Source organism: Hemitrygon akajei, chromosome 10 (assembly GCF_048418815.1).
Source record: "Hemitrygon akajei chromosome 10, sHemAka1.3, whole genome shotgun sequence".
In the NCBI taxonomy this organism is placed as follows: domain Eukaryota; kingdom Metazoa; phylum Chordata; class Chondrichthyes; order Myliobatiformes; family Dasyatidae; genus Hemitrygon; species Hemitrygon akajei.
In genome coordinates, this window is record NC_133133.1 from 128623166 (window position 1) to 128647026 (window position 23861).

The window sequence follows — 23861 nt, forward strand, 5'->3', positions numbered from 1 at the left end:
AGTGTGCTTGTATTTGATTTGCAAAATGAAAATAGAAACAGAATGAAGTTTATTACCACTGGCATATGTTGTAAAATTTGTTTTACAGCAGCAGTACAGAGCAAGACAAAATTGCTGTAATTTATAAGATCAATAAATATTGCAAAAAAGTTGTGATCATGGACCATTCCAAAATCAAATGTTGGAGAGGAAGGAGCCATTCCTGCATTGAGTGTGTGTCTTTAGGAGCCTGTACCTCCACCCTGATGGTAGTAATGGGAAGAGGGTATGTCCTGTATGGTGCGTGTCCTCGATGGATGCCGCCTACTTGAGGTGCAGCCTTTTGATCATGTCCCCTGGCAAGGTGGATTGCACATGATAGAGCTGGCTGAATTCAGAACACTTTGCAGCCTTTTTCAATCCTGTACGTTTTCAAAATGAAAATGGTTTCCATTTCAACACCTTTCTTCCACCACAGGATTGTATATCCACCTTTTTGACTGAGATGTTCCCTCGATATACTGAATTGTATATCAAGGTACAGGTTTCCCCCGCTATCCGAAGGTAGAGCATTCCTATGAAATGGTTCGTAAGCCGGAATGTCGTAAAGTGAAGAAGCAATTACCATTTATTTATGTGAGAAAAATTTGTGAACGGTCGCAGACCCAAAAAATAACCTACCAAATCATACCAAATAATACATAAAACCTAAAATAACAGTAACATATAATAAGAGCAGGAATGATCTGATAAATACACAGCCTATATAAAGTAGAAATACTTTTCTGCAATCATTGCAGCACTGTCCACTGTAGCGAAAATCTCATGCCAAGTGCTCTTAGCAGAAGCACTTTCTCCAGTAACCTTTAAGCTATGAAGCTGCCAAATCAAACCAAATAACACATAAAAATACACAGCCTATATAAAGTAGAAATAATGAATGTAGAGTGTAGTTTCACTTACCGGAATTGGGAAGGCAGCGAGCACACTGTTGATGATGTTTTAGGCTGAGTCGTCGGAGGTTGGGGAGGTGGGAGACTGGGGTGTCATCTCATCGTCGTCTGTTCCCATCAGGGCAGGCAGGTCACCTTCTACGTCTGCCTGCCTTGATGTCGAAGGTCAAGGTTCATCGTCTGCTGTGGCTGATGTGGAATGCTTGCAAAATGAGAGTATGCTTGAATTGTGCATTTTTTTATCATACAGTTCTTTGTAAAACCATCTTGTAAAAACTCAAACCATCTTGTAAATATGCCCTAAACCTACATACCCTTTCAAAATTAAAGTCATACTTTCCTGCAATCATTGCAGCGTTGTCAATTGCAGCGAAAATCTCAGGCAATTGCTTCACGTTCGGTTCCTGGACGACTTCACTTTCGGACTGTTGACTACTGTGTTCGGTTTTGATTGTTATCCTTTCCTCTTGCAATTACTTCAGCTCTTCATCTGTCAGTTCTTGGTCATGGAATGCCAAAATGTCTTTAACATCATCTTCGTCAACTTCCACAAACCCAGCCTCCTTAGCCAAGCTCACTATGTCCTTACTTCGTTCACAACGATCGAAACATTTAATTATGTCTAGTCTTACGCTAAGTGTAACACCCTTACGAGCTCTTTTAGGCTTTTCCGATACCTTAGAACTCATCTTGCTAACGGATGCACAAAATAAATCGAGATAAAGCAGATGCCTACAGGCACGTGTTTAAGCAGTGCCGACTAGAATGCAGTTCTGGGGGAGGAGCTTGGCTGCTCGGTGCGCGCTGCCTTTTTTCATAACAGTGAAAACACCTGTTAGTGAAAGCAGGTAACTAATGTCGGTCTTTCGTAACAGCGAGGTGTCGTAAAGCAAATGTTTGAAAAACGGGGGACACCTGTAATTGTATCAAGTAGTGTACTACAAACCGGTGAGTGTCAGTTTCAGTTCCCGTTCTCTGTAATTAGCTGATTTATGCAGAGTGCCTGAGACCAAGATCTGACTGAATGCCGACTGCTGGTCGGTGAGTCATGCTAGAAAAAGGAATCTCAATGAGGACATGGTTGAGCTCTGCTTATAGACTTCTCCATAACTGAATAAGCAATAAACCACCCTGATTAACTTGTGTTTTACCTTTTATTTTGTCCAGTCATCTCCATACCAAATAAATGCAGTCCCTTGGTTAAAAGGGTGTGGGTTGTTACCTAACCCCAACCCTCAAATTGACCCCTTACACACAGAATAACATATTTTGCAGAACAGTCACAAAATACTGGAGGAAATCAGCAGGTCAGCAGCATCTTTGTAGAGGATTAAACAGTCAACTGCTTTGGGCCAAGACCCTTCATCAGGACTGAAGGGAAATCTGAATTCAGCCAGCTCCATCATGGGCACAATCTTCCCCACCCGTGGAAGTGTTGAAAAGGCCGTGACTCAAGAAGGCGGCATCCGCACCATCTGAGTCTCGATGAAGGGTCTTGACCCGAAACGTCAATTGTCTATTCCTTTCTTTGGCATTAATTGCTTCCTGATCTACTAAGTTCCTGCAGCATTTTGAGTGTGTTGCGCTGAATTTCTAGCATCTGCAGAATCTTTTTGTGTTTCTGAATGACATATTGAGTTGATATTCTTGTTTCAGATGCTTGCACTGGCGGTGTTAGACCGGATTGTGGCTATTGACCAGCACCAACAGTGGCTCTACTACCTCACCAACAGTGGTTACCTGAAAGCATTGGCAGATAGCTTGTTGCAGGATGACAGCATCCTTCAAAGCATGCTCAGTATCAAGCCTCCTTTACTGAAAGCCTTGTACCTTTATGAATCCAAAATGGTAAGTGTGTGCTTGCCTTGCTTTGAGCAGGCTTGTGTTAAAAATGGAGGGAAGGATTAGAACAAACTTTCAGTAGATAAAGGTCTGCACCTTTTAGCTTAAATTAAATTTTATCTGTGGAATTCTCTGCCCAGTGAAGCAGTAGAGGCTACTTCAGTAAATATATTTAAGACAAGTTTGGATAGATTTTTGCATAGTAGGAGAATAGGTAGGTGGGTGAGAGATGAGACCATAGCCAGATCAGCCATGATCTTATTGAATGGCGGAGCTGGCTCGACGGGCCAGATGGTCTCCTCCTGCTCCTATTTGTTATGTTCTTATGATCTATCTCTTTGTGGGTAGAAGGGCCTGTATTCTGCTGTACTGTTCTACAGTGCTCCAGTGCCTATAAAAAGTATTCCCCTCCCCCCAGAAGTTTTTATGTTTTATTCTTTTATAGCATTGAATCGCAGTGAATTTAATTTGGCTTTAATTCACACTGACCAACAGAAAAAGACTCTTTGTGCCAAAGTGAAACAGATCTCTACAAAATGATCTAAATTAATTACAAATATAAAATACAAAATAATTGACTACATAAGTATTCATTCCTTCCCCCATTAATATGATGCCCCAAATCATCACTGGTGCAACCAGTTGGTTTGAAAGGTCACATAAAAATAAAATCTGAGATGCGAAGGGACCTGGGAGTCCTTGTGCAGAACACCCTAAAGGTTAACTTGCAGGTTGAGTCGGTGGTGAGGAAGGCAAGTGCCATGTTAGCATTCATTCATTTAGAATACAAGAGCAAGGATATGATGCTGAGGCTCTAAAAGGCACTGGTGAGTCCCCATCTTGAGTATTGTGAACAGTTTTGTGTCTCTCGTCTTAGAAAAGATTTGCTGTCATTGGAGAGGGTCCAGAGGAGGTTCACAAGGATGATTCCAGGAGTGAAAGGGTTATCAGACAGGGAACGTTTGATGGCTCTGGGTCTGTACTCGCTGGAATTCAGAAGGATGAGGGGGGAATCTCATTGCTGTGTGCATACATCTACTGATGCTACTGGGCACATCATCAGTGATGTTCCTGGAATCATCGGTTGTTTCAGGTCTTTCAACATCATACACCCTTCTCCAGGTGACCCAGCTGATCAGACCCCAGCTTGTGTCCAGATGGCTAGCTACATATGGCATGAAACCTTTTGAATTTTGAAAGGCCTAGACAGAGTAGATGCTGAAAGCCTTTTTTCCAGAGTGGGAGAGTCTAGGACAAGAGGTCACAGCCTCAGGATAGAGGGGCACTCTTTTAAAACAGATACGTAGAAATTTCTTTAGCTAAAGTGTGGTGAATTTGTTGCCACATGCAGCTGTGGTGGCCAGGTCATTGGGTGTATTTTAGGCAGAGATTGATAGGTTCTTGTTTGGACATGACATCATAGGGGAGAAGGCCGGGAACTGGGTTTGAGGAGGAGAAAAAAATCGATCAGCCATGAATGAATGGTGGAGCAGACTCGATGGGCCAGGTGGCCTAATTCTGTTCCTGTGTCTTATGGTCTTAATTAGTTAAATGGAGATCACCTGTGTACAGTCAAGTTGTTTCAAGTGATTGTAGTAAAATACACCTGTAGCTAGAAGGTCCAACTGCTGGTGTGTCAGTATCCTGGCAAAAACTACACCAAAAGAACGCTCCAAGCAACTCTGAAAAGTTTATTGAAAAGCACAAGTCAGGAGATGAAAATGCCTGTTCACTCACAATCCCCATGTAATCTGACAGAGCTTGAGCAGTTTTGTAAGAGGAATGGGGAAAAATTGCAGTGTCCAGATGTGCTAAGTTGATAGAGACCTATCCACACAGACTCAAGGCCCTAATTGCTGCCGAAAGACAATCTACTAAATACTGACCTGAAAGGGGTGAGTGATTATGCAATCAATTATTTTGTGTTTGATAATTGTAATAAATTGAGATCAATTTGTAAAAATTTGATTTCACTTTGACGTGAAAAGTCTTTTCTGTTGATCAGTGTCAAAAAAAGCCAAATTAAATCCACTATGATTCAATGTTGTAAAATAATAGAACATGGATGTTTCTTGGGGGAGGGGTGCTGAATACTTTTCTCGGCACTGTTTATTCCATGTAACAGAAACAGCCCTTCAGCCCATCTAGTCTGCCACCCTGGTTTTCTGTCTCGTCCCATTTACCCACACCAGGACCATAGTCCTCCATACCTCGCTCATCCAAGTACCTATTCAAACTTCCCTTAGATGTTACAATTGAACCCATATTGACCACTTCCATGAGGAGATTGTAATGATTCCAGATATTGGTAATGAGTATGAACTGAGAAACTGAGTTTGTAATTCTAGATTGTAAGTGAATGTTTGAGCTGTCCGGTCCTAGTATGAAGTGAAGTCGGTTACAGTGCATCTGTTAACAGAAGCTATGGGAGATATTTGAGTGTCAATAATCATGCTCCTGTGGGTTCTTCCTCGCCCAGTGACTCAGTGTTACTGATTGAGAGGCAATCATTAGGCAGCCAAATGATTGCACTTGCTAAGTAGATTTTTATTTATTATTTATGTTATGGTTTACTGATAACACCATTCCAGCAGACAGATTGTTGTCCCTCTATACCTCCTGGCATCACTTCCCTTGTTTACCTGCCCATTCATGATTATGTCATTTGGAGTGGAATTTCTTATGCTGAACCAAGTTCTTTGGGACTGCTGATTCCTGGTTTGGAGATTAGTGATAGGAATTTTGTGAGAATGTTCAGTTGTTGTAAATGTGCTTAAATAACATGCTCACAGATGAATGTGATAACGATACACTTAAAGGAAACAATTTGTCTTCAGAATTAACAATTTGTTCCATAACAGCAGTAGTCCCCAGCCACCGGGCTGCAAAGCACGTGCTACCGGGCCACGAGGAAACAATATGATTTGTCGATATGAAATGATATGAGTCAGTTGCACCTTTCCTCATTCCCTGTCACACTCACTGTTGGAACTTGAACGCACGTGAGGTCATTACCCACGCGAGGTCATCAGTCGCCTAAACGCAGTGATACCCTCGCGCCAGGGATCACTGGTTGAGCTCATGTAACCAGCCGCCTCGTGCGGCCGGAGAGAAGTGCCATTGCTACTGGCCTGGAGCACGGATAGATGGATGCCACCTCTAAACCTGTTTAGCACATCAAATGTTTGTGGGGAACCCGGTGCTAAAATATTCACAGACGACCTAATTTGGGCTCAGGCGTTCTACCTCGCTGCGATCTGCTGGAAGTCATCCCTTGAGCCAAACTTTTGTCGGTTGCTCTCTCTGGACTGACCGCCGCAGCCCCAGTATGGGGACCTCCAGCCCTTACCTTGTCTTCTCACTGGTGCAATGATTTTGTATGTTCATCTGAGGAAAATATGCACTGTGTGTTTAATATTAAATTCATTAGATAAACACTTTTAGAAACGAAATTGAGTGTATTAGCCACTTATAAGTTACTCATAGTTGACTTATTACCTATATTCCGGTTGTGATTAATAAACCCCCCACCCCTGGTCGGCTGGTCCGCAAGAATATTGTCAATATTAAACCAGTCCACGGTGCAAAAAAGGTTGGTGACCCTTGCATTACAGCGTCTATGAATCATTTTTGGGCCTACAGTGAGATTTGGACTCCCTCCTTCCACCTTCAAATAGATCCTGTAAACCCTCCGCTTTTCCTGCTTCAGTGCTCTGTGGAAGTGAACACCCAAATGCTGGCTCTGATTATCAGAATATAGAACATTACAGCACAGGAACAGGCCCTTCAGCCCAGTGTTGTGATGAGACCGTTAAATTTGTAAACAGATGGCCAACTAAACTAACCACTTCGGCCTACACAATATCCATATGCTTCCATTTTTTTTTCACATTGATGTGCCCATCTGAACATCTCTTAAAAATCCCTAAGATATCTGCCTGTACCAGCACCACAGGCATCGTGTTCCAGGCACCCACTACTTTTGTTGTTGGCAAAAAGAACTTGACTCTCACATTTCCTTTTTCCTTTGAACTTGCCCCTCTCATCTTAAATGCACGCCCTCTGCTGTTAGACATTTCAACCTTGAGAAAAAGATACTGTCTGTCTACTCTATCCATGCCTCTCATAATCTTATAAACTTACATCAAATCTCCCCCCACCCCCATCTCCACTGCTCCGGAGAAAAAAATCTAAAGTTTATCCAACCTCTCATTATAGCACAGGCCCTCTAATCCAGTCAGTATCCTGGTAAACCTCTTCTGCACCCTCTCCAAAGCCTCAACATTCATTATGTAGTGGGCGACCAGAACTGTATGTAATACTCCACACGTGGCCTAACTAGAGTTTTATAAAGCTGCAACATAACTTCCTGACTTTTGAACTCAATACCTTGACTAATAAAAGCAAGCATGCCATTTGCCTCCTTAACTACCCTGTCAACCTATGTAGCCACTTTCAGGGAGCTGTGAACTTGGACTCTCCTCTGCTCATCAACACTGTTAAGGGGCTTGCTATTAACACTGTACTGTCTCCTTATATTTGACCTACCACAGTGCAACTCTTTACATTTGGCCTGGTAAAACTCCATCTGCCATTTCTCCACCCATAACTGCAACTGATCTACAACCCACTGTATTCTGCCAGTCTTCTATGCTATACACAACACCACCAATCTTTGTATCATCTGCAAACTTACTAAAGCACACATCTACACTTTCATCCAGGTCATTTATACACATCACAAGCTGCAGATTCCCAGTACAGATCTCTGTGGAACACCACACCTCTAGCTGGAATAAGTCCCTTCGACCACTATTCTCTCTTCTATGGGCAAGTCAATTCACCATGATCCCATGCTTCTTAATCTTGTGGATGAGACTCTCATGAGGGGCCTTGTCAAGTGCTTTATTAATATCAATGTAGTCAACATCCACAGCTCTATCTTCATGAATCACCCTCATCACCTTGTCAAAACACTCAAGTTAGTAAGACATGACTTGCCCCGCACAAAGCCATGCTAGATCTCCCTAATTAGGTCATGATTTTCCAAATGCTCATAAATCCTATCCCAAAGGATTATCTCCATTGACGTGACATCATCAGTCTATGGTTTCCAGAATTATTCCTGGAACAACATCAGCTATTCGCCAGATCTCCAGGATCTCATCTGTTGCTAGATAGGCAACAAAGATATTGGTCAAAACCCCAGCAATCTCATCTCTTGCCTCTTTCAATAACCTGGGGTATATTCTAACAGGCCTTGGGGACTTAATCACCTTACTAATCTTTAAGAGACCCAACATTTCTTCCTCCTTTACTTCGAAATGGCATAACATATTAATATATTAATACACTCGGCAGTGATTCTCACTCCTCGTCCTTTTCCTTCGGAAATATTGATGTAAATCACTTGTTCTGCTCCATCTAAAGCTCTTGCACTAAGAAAGTCCCAGTTTAGATGAGGGAAGTTGAAATTTCCTATAACAACAACCCTATTGTCTTTACACCTTCTCTTAATCTGCCTGCATATCTGTTCCTCAATGTTCAGATGGCTATTGTAGTACAATCCCATCAGGGTGATCACGCCCTTTCAATTTTTGAGTTCTACCATATAGACTCAGTGGATGAGCTCTCCATTATTGCACTCCTGAGTGCTGCTGATATTGTCCCTGATTAGTAGTGCAATTTCCCCCCCCCCCCCCCACCCTTGTACCTCTCTCTCTATCTTTTCTGAGGCATTGAAATCCTGGGGACATGAAGCACCCAATTCTGTCCTCCTCTTAACCATTAGCATTAAAATCCACACACATCAAACTATCAATCCACAACATATCTATTACTTTATAGCTGCCTGTTTTTACTAGCCCTGACATCTATCTTCCTCTACAACCCTCTACTTTCTGACCTGGTGTTCTGGTTCCCGTCACCCTGCCCAACTAGTTTAAACCTTCCCGAGTAGCACTAGTGAATCTTCCAGCCAGGATATCATGACCATCAGTATGCTGGGCAGAAGTTGCAGAGGCAGGGATGGAGAGAGGGATGTTATGAATGTGCAAGTGACCAAAACTGGAGAAGTGCAGCATTTTAACCAATAAAACTTAAAAGGATGGCTCTTCATTTGGTCCTTTCAGAAACATCAGTTTCATATTTTTGTTCTCTTAAATCACAATTGTTTTTATTTAAATCTATCGTAATCTGAAGTTTTACAAAATTAATAGCAAAACTTTTTAATTGTTTTAAAATATTTGCTTTTGGTGAAGTTTTTCTGTTCTAAATATTCTCTAGGCATTCTTGACAAGAGTAGCTAAGATCCACCAGGGAACTGAGGGGCTTCTGACGGCTGGGGTCATTGTTCGCCTCTCCCAGTGCCAGGTCTACGATCATCGGCCTGAGACTGAGTCACACAGGTATGGAGTGTGAGCTTGAGAATCTCATGGTATGGTTCAATGTAATGGTTCCTGTTAATATGCAGAAGTGTACTCTAATTTGTTTGCATGGATTCTTTTGCCAAGTCCAAAGCTATCATTGTGAAAGCACGGGAGTTGATTAGGTATGAGGATTTTAGTCTTACTGCAACACACACAAAATGCTGGAAGAACTCAGTAGGCCAGGCAATATCTATGGAAAGAAGTATAGTCGATGTTTCAGGCTGAGCCCCTTCAGCAGAACTTACTGTTTTGTTTGTCTTACTGTTTTATTTGTCACATTTGTCTTTCTTTGTCTTGTGTGAAAACTAACTGACATTTCGTCCTCATTCTGATGTTTGGTCTGAACAACAGCGGAACCTCTTGTCCATGTTAGCATGCTTTGAGCTGCTCCCACGTGACTGGCTGATTAGATACTTGAATTAATGAGCAGGCGTGACAAAGTGGCCACTGATTGCTTTGCTTTTACCTTCCCCGAAATACACAAAACAGACCCTTCGATCTTCTGTGGGACACTTAGCATGTTATAAATGGGATAGCATAATGGGCTGGGTTGACCAAATCTTTCAAGTGTTCAAGACGTGGTAATATGTGTACAAGCACAACGAAGTAACTTAAGCCTAGTTTATTATAATAAAATAGAAAGCTCAGATAAACCACAAGAAATACTACGAAGCAAGTCACAAAGATTTCAGAGCTCATGGTTCTTAGTCACTACTGGATTGTTGCTGTTGTTGAGGGAACTCGAATTCAGACTTGCTCATGAAACCACCCCTGGCTCCTTGGCACTGATCGTGATTTCCAGCCTTCAGTCCAAACAAACCCGCGAAAGGTATCCCAATAAATACAAATTTCACAAGTGCAAAGAGACAGAGATAGACAAGCTCTTTGATCTTTTGTCTCAACACAGCCTGTCTTTTCAGACACATCCCGTATCCATTAACCCAGTCCTCATAAATCAATTCAACACTTTAATGATCACTCCCCATTATCTTGTGGCATACAACATTCCTTTGGACTTGGGAAAGGGCATTAATATTACATATAAACAATAAGCCAAAATCCAAAAAATAATCCATCAAGCCAACTTGACAGACACTAAGGAAGAGTCCATCAGACTAGCTCCCAAAGTGACCAGCAGACTCTGTCATTAACAGACATCCTCATGTTAATGATGTCTGAGACTAGGAAAGAATCCAGATGCTATCAACAAATATTGGACACTAACAGACCTACTGTGTTTACCTTGTACAGACGCTCTACATGCTGCGAGCTCAGAAAGAGTTATTGTTGCTTTGAACTGTTCAGACACTCATTCAATGTTTTACAAAATTTAGAAACGTAGAAAATAGGTGCAGGAGTAGGCCATTCGGCCCTACGAGCCTGCACTGCCATTCAGTATGATCATGGCTGATCATCCAACTCAGAACCCTGTACCTGCTTTCTCTTCGTACCCCCTGATCCCTTTAGGCACAAGGGCCATATCTAACTTCCTCTTAAATATAGCCAATGAACCGGCCTCAACTGTTTCCTGTGGCAGAGAATTCCACAGATTCACCACTCTCTGTGTGAAGAAGTTTTTCCTCATCTCGGTCCTAAAAGGCTTCCCCTTTATCCTTAAACTGTGACCCCTCGTTCTGGACTTCCCCAACATCGGAAACAATCTTCCTGCATCTAGCCTGTCCAATCTCCTTAGAATTTTATATGTTTCAATAAGATCCCCCCTCAATCTTCTAAATTCCAGTGAATATAAGCCTAGTCGATCCAGTCTTTCTTCATATGAAAGTCCTGCCATCTCAGGAATCAATCTGGTGAACCTTCTTTGTACTCCCTCTATGGCAAGAATGTCTTTCCTCAGATTAGGGGTCCAAAACTGCACACAATACTCTAGGTGCGGTCTCACCAAGGCCTTGTACAACTGCAGTAGAACCTCTCTGCTCCTGTACTCAAATCCTTTTGCTATGAATGCCAACATACCATTTGCCTTTTTCACTGCCTGCTGTACCTGCATGCCCACCTTCAATGACTGGTGTACAATGACACCCAGGTCTCGTTGTACCTCCCCTTTTCCTAATCGGCCACTGTTCAGATAATAATCTGTTTTCCTTTTCTTGCAACCAAAGTGGATAACCTCACACTTATCCACATTAAATTGCATCTGCCATGAATTTGCCCACTCACCTAACCTATCCAAGTCACCCTGCATCCTCTTAGCATCCTCCTCACAGCTAACACCGCCGCCCAGCTTCGTGTCATCCACAAACTTGGAGATGCTGCATTTAATTCCCTCGTCTAAATCATTAATATATTTTGTAAACAACTGGGGTCCCAGCACTGAGCCTTGTGGTATCCCACTAGTCACAAAGATATCACAAAGATGAATTCAGAACAGGTCTAGCACTTTAAAACTGGGCAATTGTACCACACGGTGAGAAGCAGAAAAATTATGTTCTGTAACCTCATGAGTGAGTATATTCCTCTCTGTGTACTATGATTACCTGGGTCATCTGATCATGTATGCGCTCTTCATTAAAGGGACATGCAGTATGGTGGAGAATCTGTGTCTTTTGTGATTACAAAGGCTAGTAAATGATGCCGAGCATGAGCTGAATCATTATTAACCATTCTTACCAGAGATGTTAGTTGCAAGGTCTTCATATTAAAGGGTCCCATCCATCAAGCGAAAAGCTTTCAGCCAGTTTGATTTATACCAGTCATGAAATGGCTCAAAATGTCAGTGACCTGATTAGATTCTGTTGAAGACTTGAGAATGAAGCTTGTGTTCTAACACTAATTACTGCCCGTCTACCTTCTTTTAAAGTTTAGTCAAAGGCACTACCTAGAGGTACTTTATTCCCTGAAAACTTGGCTCCAGATCTCATTAGTCTGAAAACAGACGGGAAAGAACCAAATACCAGAGGCATGGTATTCAGTTCTTCAGTTCAGGGTGGAATTTAAATTTGAATATATGTGGCATTAAGTGTGGGGGAGTGATTGTGGAAGGCGGCAGTGAAACTGAAACTATTAGTAAATGAGAGGGAAACTTCTCATTTGGTGAGAGTCCTTCATGACACAAATTGCTATTGGATGTTAATCATCCCAGCCGCAGGACAACGCTTCTGGAGTTCTTCAAGGTAGCCTGATCAACTAGCTTATTCACCAATAACTAACCTCTTACCATGTGTATGGGTTTTCACTGGTGATTGCACGTTACTCATTCTCAATGATGCAGCCCTTCACTGCCTACCTTTAACTCTTTCTGAGCTCACAGCAGGTAGAGTGTCTGTGCAAGGTAAACACTGTAGGTCTGTTAATGTCTAATGTTTGTTGATAGCAACTGAATTCTTTCTAAGTCTCAGACATCATTAACAAGAGGATGTCTGTTAATGACAGAGTCTGTTAGTCACTTTGAGAGCTAGGCTGATTTGTGGCATATAACGTTTGTGCATTTCAAATAATAAAGATGACCTCTGACCAGCAAGTGTCCTTAATTGTCTGCCCTTGACACTTACTATCATTCTGTGCTGTGCTTCCCATCATCAACATCTTGGGGAGGGGTGGAAGGGTGTTGGTACACCACTGACCACAGAATATAGGAGCACTCAAGAAAAAAAAAGATGTGACCTCAGGAGCAAATCTGTGACTTGCTGCCCTGCAATGAGGAACTCATGTCATCGCTTACTGCCATCTACAAGTTAGCGGTGTGATGGAATGTTCTACACTTAATTAGATGAGTGCAGCTCTGACACTCAAATAATCCTCTATTTGCTTGCTGCACCATTCACCACCACCACAGTGTAGCTACAGTTGTGCAGATAATGGAAGTGGACAGAAGTTTCCTGAGCAGTAAGGGAGAGAGGACGTGATGTGACAAGTCCGCCAGTGATACTGATCCGCACAGCCTCGTGGCCTCTCCTGCTTAAGTAACACCATTCTCCTGGCTGGAAGTCATTATGTGAGAAACAACACTTTGATTCTGTTGGCAGTATAGACTTACATTGGATGGATTTAAACCTGAATTAAACTCCCCATGCCAAAGGACTCAGTCAGGTGTCGTGGTCATCTTTAACAGATGGGAGTAAGGATTTCTTAAACCCACAGGCAACATCGAAGGAGAAAGAAACATGGCATGATATTGCCACTAACGGCAGCTTCCCAAATCACACACTATACTGACTTGAAAATGTGTTGCCAAATCTATCTCATCAAAGTAGAAGTCCTCCTTCAATTCCTGACCTTTATTCAGTATGTTGTGCAAGTTTCCTTGCCCCTCCCAAGTTTTACAAACCTGTCTGAGTTCAAGATGCATGATTTTGTTTTAATCTTCTTCTACAGCATGCTTTGCATCCGAGACCCATCCGGATTTATTCCAGCCCCAGTGGAGCGGTATCGGCAAATTCTGCTCCCTGCTCTTCAGCTTTTCCAGGTGATGCTGACCTCCAGCACCGGGAAGCATCAGTTGGCTGCAAGTCAGGTAACGGTGCACATCGATCCCCTTCCTCCCACTCCCCCAGATCTGTCACCAACATTGTGGAGATGTTCCAAAGCCTGACTGAAATACAAAATTAAAGTAATCTCTTTAAGACTGGTTTGGTTTGGAATTCTCAGATCAGTAGATGACTTGAATTTTCCAGTTAACATGTCCAGGAGCAATTTGGGCCAGTCCAGGGGCATGTCCTGTTAAGTGTAATGCTAAGGGGAGGGCCTGTCTTTCCTCTCTGCACAAATGATCCATGACACTTTGCAGGGAGGGAAGGGGAGGTTTCTCTGTCCTGGTTGATCCTACCACTAAAGTAGTTTTCTAGTTATGATCACATCACCTTTTCTGGATCTGGATGTGTGAATTGTCTTTCATAGTTAAGTATTGTAACAGTGACTATACCTCAAGAAGTACTTGATTGGCTGTCAGTACATTTTGTGATATTCTGAGGTCATAAGAGCAGCTATTCAGATGTAAACTTTCGTCTTCCTTAGCTGGTTCTAATTTCTTTGAAACAGGTACTGCAGTTCCTAATTGCCCATTCAGAGCCCATACAGGCCATCCTACGTTGTCAAGATATAACTGCGGGATCTCTGCGGGAATTGGCACTTTTAACAGGCATTATAAGCAAAGCGGCCTTACCAGGTAAGTAACAGAGTGACCAGAGGAACTCAGCACGTCAGGCAGCATCTAAGGATGAGCAGTCAATATTTTGAGCTGAGACTCTTCATCAGGACGATGTCCTGATTAATAGTCATAGAGCTGTAGAATTTGGAAACACGCCCCCTCGGCCCATCACATACATACTGACCATTGTACTTTTCTAAGCTAATCCTTTGCCTGCATTAATTCCATATCTTTCTATGCACTGCTCATTCAAGTACCTGCCATAATGTTTGTGATATGATGATAAAAGAATTAATTCACAGCTTTCACCTGTTGGAGGGAGTTGTCATTCCATTAGCCCTCTCTATTGCTGTGTTATGGCATTTGGATTGTGTAAGCTCTTGATGTTATTCTATGATACCTGATGGTATAATGAATAATACATTATGCTATTTGGTCCTGAGCTAGAAGGCAGTTTGATCTGAAGTCTACTGATTTAGTTGGCTTTTCCAAGAGTATAGTAATTCTGTGTTTGCAGGTCTGGAGAGAGGGCCACTTGTGCACAAAATGTTGGAGGAACTTTATCTGTTGAGTTCCCCCAGCTGTGTGTGTGTGTGTTGCACAAGATTTCCAGCATCTGCAAAGCTCCTTGTGTCTATGGAGAGAGGGCCAGCTTGCTGATCTCACCCCTGCCACCACTCGGTAGGTGGGTGCTGGCCACCTACATCACCTATCAGTTGTCCTCAAAGACACTACGAGAAAGTTGGTTAGCATGTGCTCTCAGAACAAGAAATAAAATTAGCTGCAATTCTCATTGCAGATAATTATGGCCCCTACTGTGTGGACAAATCAGTTGCACTGTCAAAATGTTTGACAATTAGAAGGAGCACACTTGTAGTATCTGTTCCAGTGGGGTAGAGATAAAGAACTCTTCAGTCTAACCCCATCTTGCCACTCCATAGCTCTGTAACTTGTGGTTCTTTAAGTATACGTATATACAAATATTAAGAGCTGCTGTATCTACCATCCTTTCGCACATGCATTCCCAACACCAAGCATTGTCTGTGTGATTTTTTTTTTCCTTTTACTTCTCTGATTGTTCAGTGGCCCTGTCTTTTAATCCTACTTCAAGGGGAAATAGTATTTCTTCTATCTTTCCTCATAGCTATAATACCCCAGTCCTGGCATCACCTCGTGAAAGTGCTCTACACTCTCCAGTGCGATCACATCTTTCCCCTAATGGACTGACCAGAAATGTTAGCAGTAAAAATGTGACCTATCCAGAGCTTTATATAGGTGCAACCTTCTTGTTTTTAAAGATTGTGCCTCTGCCAAGGAAGGAAAGCATCTCCCATGCCTTTTTAACCTCCTGTCAATCCTGTAAATTTGTAAATTAATCCTGTTCTGATAAGGCCTCCGGTGGCTTTTAATTTGTCAATCAGGAGAGTTGGTAGCATCAGGTGGGATAGGCAGAGAGGCTATTCAATGAAGGGAAAGGTTGACCTAGCTGGACCCTAATTTCTTGTGTCCCACACTTTTATCCTGCTTTGTCCCTTTGGGCAGCTGAATGAGTCTTTACTGTACTATATATTAGTTTATAAAGAGGTAATGCTAGGTAAGTCTTGTATATGAAGCCATTGTCACATTAATCATTTTACTGTTCGTACCAGTCTTCTTGTGTTTCACGCCTCCAAAGCCAGGATATCCTGCCCAGAATTAAATCAGTACTCTAAATGCAGTCTAATCATAATTAAATCATTTTTTCCTCTTTGAATGCCAGCTTTCTCATGATAAGGATGAACATATATTCACCCATATTCACTTAGCATACTCATTTAATCCTGATAAAAGGTCTTGGCCCAAAATGTCAACTCTATTCCTTTCCTAAGATGCTGCCTGACTTCCTGCATTCCTCCAGCAATTCTTGTGTGTTACGATGAATGTAGCATTAGTCTTTAAAATTCTTGTTCCTGTGTGCCTTCTGGATTTCAGTATTTTCTGCATAGACCCTAAAGCTGCTACTTTATAGTTCCAGGCTCTGACCTGGTCCATAACAATGATCTTGCACTTCCAGCTGCATACTCTACCCTCTATGTTCCCCTCCCTCACTTACACCTCTCTGTCATTGATTGCTATTATATAACTAACTTACAATAGTTCACCAGAAGAGTTCATAACTTCTTTCCTTCATCAATGCTGTTTACTTAAATCAAATCAAAAAATCAAGTCAACTCAAGTTTAATTGTCATTCAAACCATACGTGATACAGCCGAGTGAGACAGCGTCCCTCTGGGGCCAAGGTGCAAAAAAATACACGCGCATTCAAAATAAGAGGAAGGCAGAAAAGAACATAGTCACGTAAGAAAGAAAATTTTTAGACCACATTCCTGAGCAGTAAGTCCTGCAAATCGATGGTTCCCAGCAGTCCATTCTGTAATTCCACTGATCCACCACTGGAGGGCAGCACTAATGGGAGCGGCCACCCCCAACTGAGCCGGGACATACTCTACAGTGCAAGTCCGAGGACTCAGGCCTAGTCCTAACTACAACTGACGCAACACTGTTGCCTCGCCACCTGTCTCACTACCAAACAAGGAAAGCAGGCCTGCAGCAATCAATGTCCAACAGGGTCTTACAATTGCAAGAGAAACGTCCAAGGCAGTCACTTACAGTTTCACTGCATGTCACCTTTATGCCAACTCAAAGACACCAACTCTGGTGCCTCTGAGTAGCAAATAGCAGCACGATCTCCACCCAGATTAGCACTTCCGAACCCAGTCTGGCTTCTCCTGCAGCCCGACAGCCTGGCTCAACATCCGCCAAACCGCCTACACCAGACCACTGACTGGCTGTTACAATACCCCGGCCAGCTACTCCAAACAACAAGCAGCTCACTGATGTGATGGACCTGCTGTACAGGTAGTTACCTGACTCAAGAATAGTTTTACAGTGTATTAAAAACACATCTAACAAGGGAAAAAGCACCTTCAGTCGGCCCCCTAGAGGCCCTTGCATGCATACTCAATAAATCCATAATAAAATAATAACCACAATAGAATCAATGAAAGACCACACCAACTTGGGCATTCAACCAGTGTGAAAAAGACAACAATCTGCAAATACAAAGAGAAAGTAATAATAATAAAGCAATAAATATCAAGAACATGAAAGTCCTTGAAAGTGAGTCCATAGGTTGTGTGAACATTTCATTGACAGGGCAAGTGAAGTATCCTCTTTGATTCAAGAGCTTGATGGTTGAGGGGTAATAACTGTTCCTAAACCTGGTGGTGTGAGTCCTGAGGCTCCTGTACCCTCTTCCTGATGGAAGCAGTGAGAAGAGAGCATGCCCTGACTACTGGAGGTTCCTGATGATGTGATGGATGCTGCTGTCCTGCAACAGGATGTGCTCAGTGGTGGGGAGCACTTTACCCATGATGAAAGGTCATCCCAATCTGCAAGTTGATAGCCAGTAGTTGACATTGGATAATTGAAAATTATGTCATAAGAATGAATGATCAGTTAATCTGTTGGCTGTGGTATTACTTGGGGAGGCGGAGGTTGCGCAAGAAGGGTAATATTAACCAGGGTCTCAGATGGTTGCTGGGTAGAGGTGATTACAGAAATAAGGACTGACAAGATAAAAAAGAGGGATTTTAAAACAAAAGTGTGCATTTTTAAGTTCAGCCATGGTTTAACTAATGTGCATATAGGTTATTAACTATGGGAGTAATTTCCTCTGGCTCTACAATCTGCAGCTACTTTTAATCGTGGCCTCTTGCATCTTTCTTTAATATCTACTTAATGTTCATTTGCAAACAATTTATAGTTAACTAATACTGTGCAAATCATGGCAATTCCTTATGGCAGTTCCTGTTTTGCATGTTATGGCTGTCATCAGTATAAATCTGGATCGATGCAAGTATTTACCTGCTAACTTATCCATGAAGAAGGTATTAGAATTTGGCCCATAAAAATTGGATAGTTTATTGACACATTTTATAAAAGTATACAGATTAGGAATATTGTGAAATTGTATCTTATCCACAATCGATGCTTTATGAGAGGACGTACACTTTGTGGGGAAGCAGGGTCTCTATTCAATAGACAGAAGAGTTTCTGCAGATGCTGGAAATCTTGAGCCACGCACAAAATGCTGGAGGAACTCAGCTAGTCAAACTGCATCTATGGAGGGGAATAAACAATTAACGTCTTGGGCTAAGACCTTTTATAAGGACTGGAAAGGAAAGGGGCCGAAGCCAGAATATGAAATTTGGGGGAGGGGAAAGGGTGCAAGCTGGCAGGTGATAGTGAGACCAACTGATGGAAGGAGATGAAGTGAGGAGCTGGAAGGTGATAGGTGGGACGGGTAAAGGACAGAAGAAAGAATTTACATGGAGAGGTCATTAGACCAGGGAACATAGGAAAGGAGGTGATGAGCAAGTCATGAGGATAAGAAAAGAAGGGATGAGAGGGCCATCAAAATGGGGAATGGTAAAAAGAGAGAACTAGGTGGGGGGAAGGAGAGTGATTATCAGAAGTTTGTGAAATTGATGATTCATACAATCAGATTGGAGATAACTCAGATGGAATATGAAGTGCAAACACGAGGAAATCTGCAGATGCTGGAAATTCAAACAACACACACAAAATGCCGCTGGAACACAGCAGGCCAGGCAGCATCTATAGGGAGAAGTGCTGTCAACGTTTTGGACCGAGACCCTTTATCAGGACCTTCGTCCGAAACGTCGACAGCACTTCTCCCTATAGATGCTGCCTGGCCTGCTGTGTTCCAGCGGCATTTTGTGTGTGTTGTTGTTGGAATATGAAGTGTTTCTCCTACAACCTGAATTTGGCATCATCATGGCAGCAGAAGAGGCCATGGACAGACACGTGGTTCTGGGAATGGTAAGTCAAATTGAAATGAGTAGCCACTGGGTGAGCCTGCCTTTGTAGCGGGCAGAGCAAAGGTGCTCAACATATGCTGTTTTTAATTATGATGTCTTTCACTTTTTCAGGTGTGGTAGGTGAGATAGAAGCAGAAGGCAATTATGGTACAATTATGGAACTTAAAGGGCATATTGGACGTTTCCAGGTATTTATTTTTCTATTTAAAATGCTTGGTTCTCTGCTTGCTTTTCTCACTTCTTCCCTTTACTTTCATGTTGACCAACCAGTGTTACATTCTTAATGCTGCTTCTGGTCCATACCTTCCATTGTTAGAATGGCCTTCCCAAGGTGTGATGCCCAGAACTGGCTAACCACAATTTTACATGCCTTGCATACCTTCTACCCCTTTCTGTGCCAGCTGTCTTGTGAAAAGGGCAATATTGCTTTTCACTTTTCAGTTTTCGTATCTGCTTGCTAGATCTGTTATGTTTTGGACTAGGTGATGATCTTGTACTCTTATTGACCAGGCTGGTGATATGAGATCTATCATCCATACTTTGGAATTTGGTTGATATTCTTATGATTGGAGTTGCACTCATCCAGGCAAATAATATTCTTTCGCATTCCTTACAGATCCATAATTCCTTGAAAGTAGCATCACAGATAGATGGGTCATAAAGAAAGCTTTGGCACATTGGCCTTCATAAATCAGTGTATTGATTACAGGAGTTGCGATTGAGGTTGAATATGACATTTGTTATGCCAAGTTTGGAGTATTGTGGGCTGTTCTGGTTACATATCTACAGGACAGATATCAATAAGTTTAAAAGAGTAAAGAAAAATTTATAAGGAGGTTGCCAGGATTAGAGAAACTGAGTTGTAGGGAAAGGTTGAATGCGTTTGGACTTTATTCTCTAGAGTATAGGAGAATGAAGGGAAGACTTATAGAGGTATACGAAATTATGAGGGGTTTGATACTGCAAATGCACGTAGGCTTTTTCCCTTCAGGTTGGATGAGGCTAGAACTAGATAGATGTCATAGGTTTAGGGTGCAAGGTGAAATATTTCAGAGGAATCTGAGGTGAAACTTCTTCACTCAGCAGATGGTGAGAGTGTGGAATGAACTACCAGCAGAAGTGGTAGATGTGGGTTTGATTGTGACATTTAAAAGAAGTTTCGATAGGTACATGGATGAGAGCGTCAAGTTCCTGGGTGTCAAGATTTCTGAGGATCTAACCTGGTCCCAACATATTGATATCGTCATAAAGAAGGCAAGACAGCGGCTATACTTTATTAGGAGTTTGAAGCGATTTGGCATGTCAACAAATATGCTCAAAAACTTCTATAGTTGTACCGTGGAGAGCATTCTGACAGGCTGCATCACTGTCTGGTATGGAGGGGCTACTGCACAGAACCGAAAGAAGCTGCAGAAGGTTGTAAATCTAGTCAGCTCCATCTTGGGCACTAGCCTATAAAGTACCTAGGACATCTTTAGGAAGTGGTGTCTTAGAAAGGCAGCGTCCATTATTAAAAACCTCCAGCCCCCAGGGCATGCACTTTTCTCACTGTTACCATCAGGTAGGAGATACAGAAGCCTGAAGGCACACACTCAGCGATTCAGGAACGGCTTCTTCCTCTCTGCCATCCAATTCCTAAATGGACTTTGAAGCTTTGGACACTGCCTCACTTTTTTTAATATACGGTGTTCCTGTTTTTACACATTTTTAAAATCTATTCAGTATACGTAATTGATTTACTTGTTTATTATTATGTTTTATTTTATTTATTATTTTTTTCTCTCTCTCTACTAGATTATGTATTGCATTGAACTGCTGCTGCTAAGTTAACAAATTTCACAACACATGCTGGTGATAATAAACCTGATTCTGGACAGCTATGGTCTGGGTGCAGGTAGTTGGGACTTGGTAGTTGCAGGCTGGCATGAACTAGATGGGCTGAAGTGCCTGTTTATGTGCTGTAGTGCTCCATGTTTCTATGATTATGACTCGGTGCAAGCTATGGCTGGGTAATGACCAGTTTCCTTTCTCAGTAATATTTTTAAATCAGTTTTGTTTGTGAATCAGAAAACACACGCAAATCACTTGATGTTTTATTTATATAATATAATCAATTGCTATAAGTGCAGTGAGATGAGAAATGAGTTCTGCTGTTCATAGGAACAAATGTATGTACTTACTCCACATTTTTAAATTTAACACTATTTTGAGAGCTCATTCAAATGTATAGGTGCCCATAAACTGGGCATTTGTAACCTGGGGATAGTTTATAGTGGAAAGCTTTAGAGCATCAATTTGAGTCCTTTGTAGCCTTCTCCCCAGTCTCTAACTTGCTCCTGTGCTCATAGCATTTATGATTTTGGTTGTCTTGAACCGTTGATTTGAGATGGTCTTTCTGTGGCAGGTGAGTAGTTACTTATCAACACGTACAAACAAGCTGGGTGAACTCAGCAGGTTGGGCAGCATCCATTGAAATGAGCAGTCAACATTGACTGCTAATTTCAACGGATGCTGCCGGACCTGCTGAGTTCACCCAGCTTGTTTGTACGTGTTGATTTGACCACAGCATCTGCAGTGTACTTTGTGTTTACGAGTAGTTACTTATACTTTGTTAATGTGGGAGAAGTTTTGTAGAGTTGAGAAAGCAGTCACTCAGAGCAGGGCATGCAGTGTCCGACCTGTTGATGCCACGATATTTACGAGGCCGATCCTGTTGAGGTGCTCTTCAGTTGTATTTCCCCGGGCAGATGATATTGGAAAAGGAATGTACAGTATTTAGACTCTGGGGGATTGGAAGTGGTCATTATTATGCTGTTGTATGATTTGAGGCAGAAATTGATATGTTCTTGGTAAAAGGGTTAATTGTTATAGGGAGTAGATGGAAGGATGGGGCTGAACAAAAGAACTCATACTTATCAATGTGTAGTGCAATGATCTGATCTGTATGCAAGACAAGCTTTTCACTGTATATTGGTATATGTGACAATAGTAAACCAATTCCAAAGAACCACTATGTGTGAATGGTGGAGCAGACTTCATGGACTGAATGGCCTGATTTTGCTCCTATATCATGTGCTGTTATGGAGAGTTCCTTGCCATGTAATGACAATGTTCTGTGGGGTCTGTGGCATGTTAACATGGATTGCTGCTTCAGTTACGTAGCTGCAAGTCATAAACACAAAATCCAGAGCAACATGCACAAAATGCTGAAGGAACTCAGCAAATCAGGCAGCATCTGTGAAAATGAATGAACAGTTGACATTCCAGGCCCAGACCTTTTGTCAGGACTGGAAAGGAAGGGGGAAGATGCCAGAATAAGGAAGGGAGGTGGGGGGGAAGGAGGACAAGCAAAGAGGTGCTAGATGAAGCCAGGTGGATGAAGGATGGCTGATAAAGTAAGAAACTGGAAGGTGATAAGTGGAAAAGACAAAGGGCTAGAGAAGAAGGAATCTGATATGAGAGGAGAGTGGACAATGGGAAACAGGAAAGAAAGAGGGATACCAAGGGGAGGTGTTAGGCAAGTGAGGAAAAGAGGTAAGAGGGCAGAGTGGGGAATAGAAGAGGAGGGGGAATTACTGGAAGGAAAAATCGATGTTCATGCCATCAGGTTGGAGGGTATTCAGACAGAAAATGAGGTGTTGCTCCTCCACTCTGAGGTGGCAAAAGAGGAGGCCATGGACTGACATGTCAGAACAAGAATAGAGAGAGGAATTAAATGGTTGGCTACTGGGAAATTCTGTTTTTGTGGCGAATGGAGTGGAGGTTCTCAACAATGTGGTCCCTCAATTACATGGCCTCTGACTTTGGCTCCAGCCCCAACCTCGGTCGCCATCATCTTCAAGTTAACTCCTTCCTTTCTGCCACTGGATCTCAAGGTTCCCTTCCCCACCCCACCACTCTCCAACCCTGTGTCTCTCAGGCTCCCCCATCATCTCTTGGGTCTTCAGAGCCTCCATCTTCCTCCCTCCTCCCTCCCACCCTTCTCTGAACACCCCAACATTAACCCCCTCCTCTGATGCCACCAGCTCTCCTCCACCCTCTGAACCCTGGCGTGTCTTCACCATTCCCTCCACCCTTCACCTCTCTGAGGCAGGACCTTCTGTCCTCAGCAAGGATCTTAGTCTCCCCATCCCCCCACCCGCACTTCAGTGAGTTCTGCGCCCACCATGACACCAAGCTCTTCTTCTATCCCTTCCACCTCTGAGATTTCTTCTTTGGCAAGAATTCCCACCCTGAACTGATGACTTCTCCTGTCTCCAACTATCCTCCTCTTCTTGGACATCCTGCTCTGGATCGTTTCATCTTGAATTTTCAATGAGATGTCAGCCAGCTTGACCTGCACTCCTCTCTCCTCCTCCAACCTTATACCCTCTGAACCACTCAGTGCAACATTCCCAACCTTGGCATCAAACCCACAGACGTTGTAATGTGGCAGACTGACCTCCAGCTTGCTGAGGCCAGGCAGCAATTCTCAGGCCCCTTGAGAAGGACCCCAGCTGAGACTCTCAAGCCACTGTCTCCTGCACAGTCACTAATTTAATCAAATCTGGAGATCTCCCATCCACTGCCATCAAGCTCATAGTTCCCTTACATCACACTGCTCATTTCTCTGTCCTACCCAAGATCCACAAACCTGACTGACTGGGTGCCCAATGTCTCTGCCTACTCCTGC

General features: G+C 42.7%; 1 protein-coding gene across 2 annotated transcripts in view; it reads left to right on the forward strand.

Annotated features, from left to right (window-relative positions):
• The window catches only part of nup205 (nucleoporin 205), a 131179-nt gene that overhangs the window by 94321 nt on the left and 12997 nt on the right, over positions 1-23861 (forward strand). For both annotated transcript variants that reach the window (XM_073058947.1, XM_073058948.1), the window contains 5 exons: positions 2589-2780; positions 9060-9181; positions 13535-13673; positions 14198-14324; positions 19301-19377. In XM_073058947.1, coding sequence (XP_072915048.1) covers positions 2589-2780; positions 9060-9181; positions 13535-13673; positions 14198-14324; positions 19301-19377 — 657 coding nt within the window. The remainder of the gene's footprint in view (positions 1-2588; positions 2781-9059; positions 9182-13534; positions 13674-14197; positions 14325-19300; positions 19378-23861) is intronic.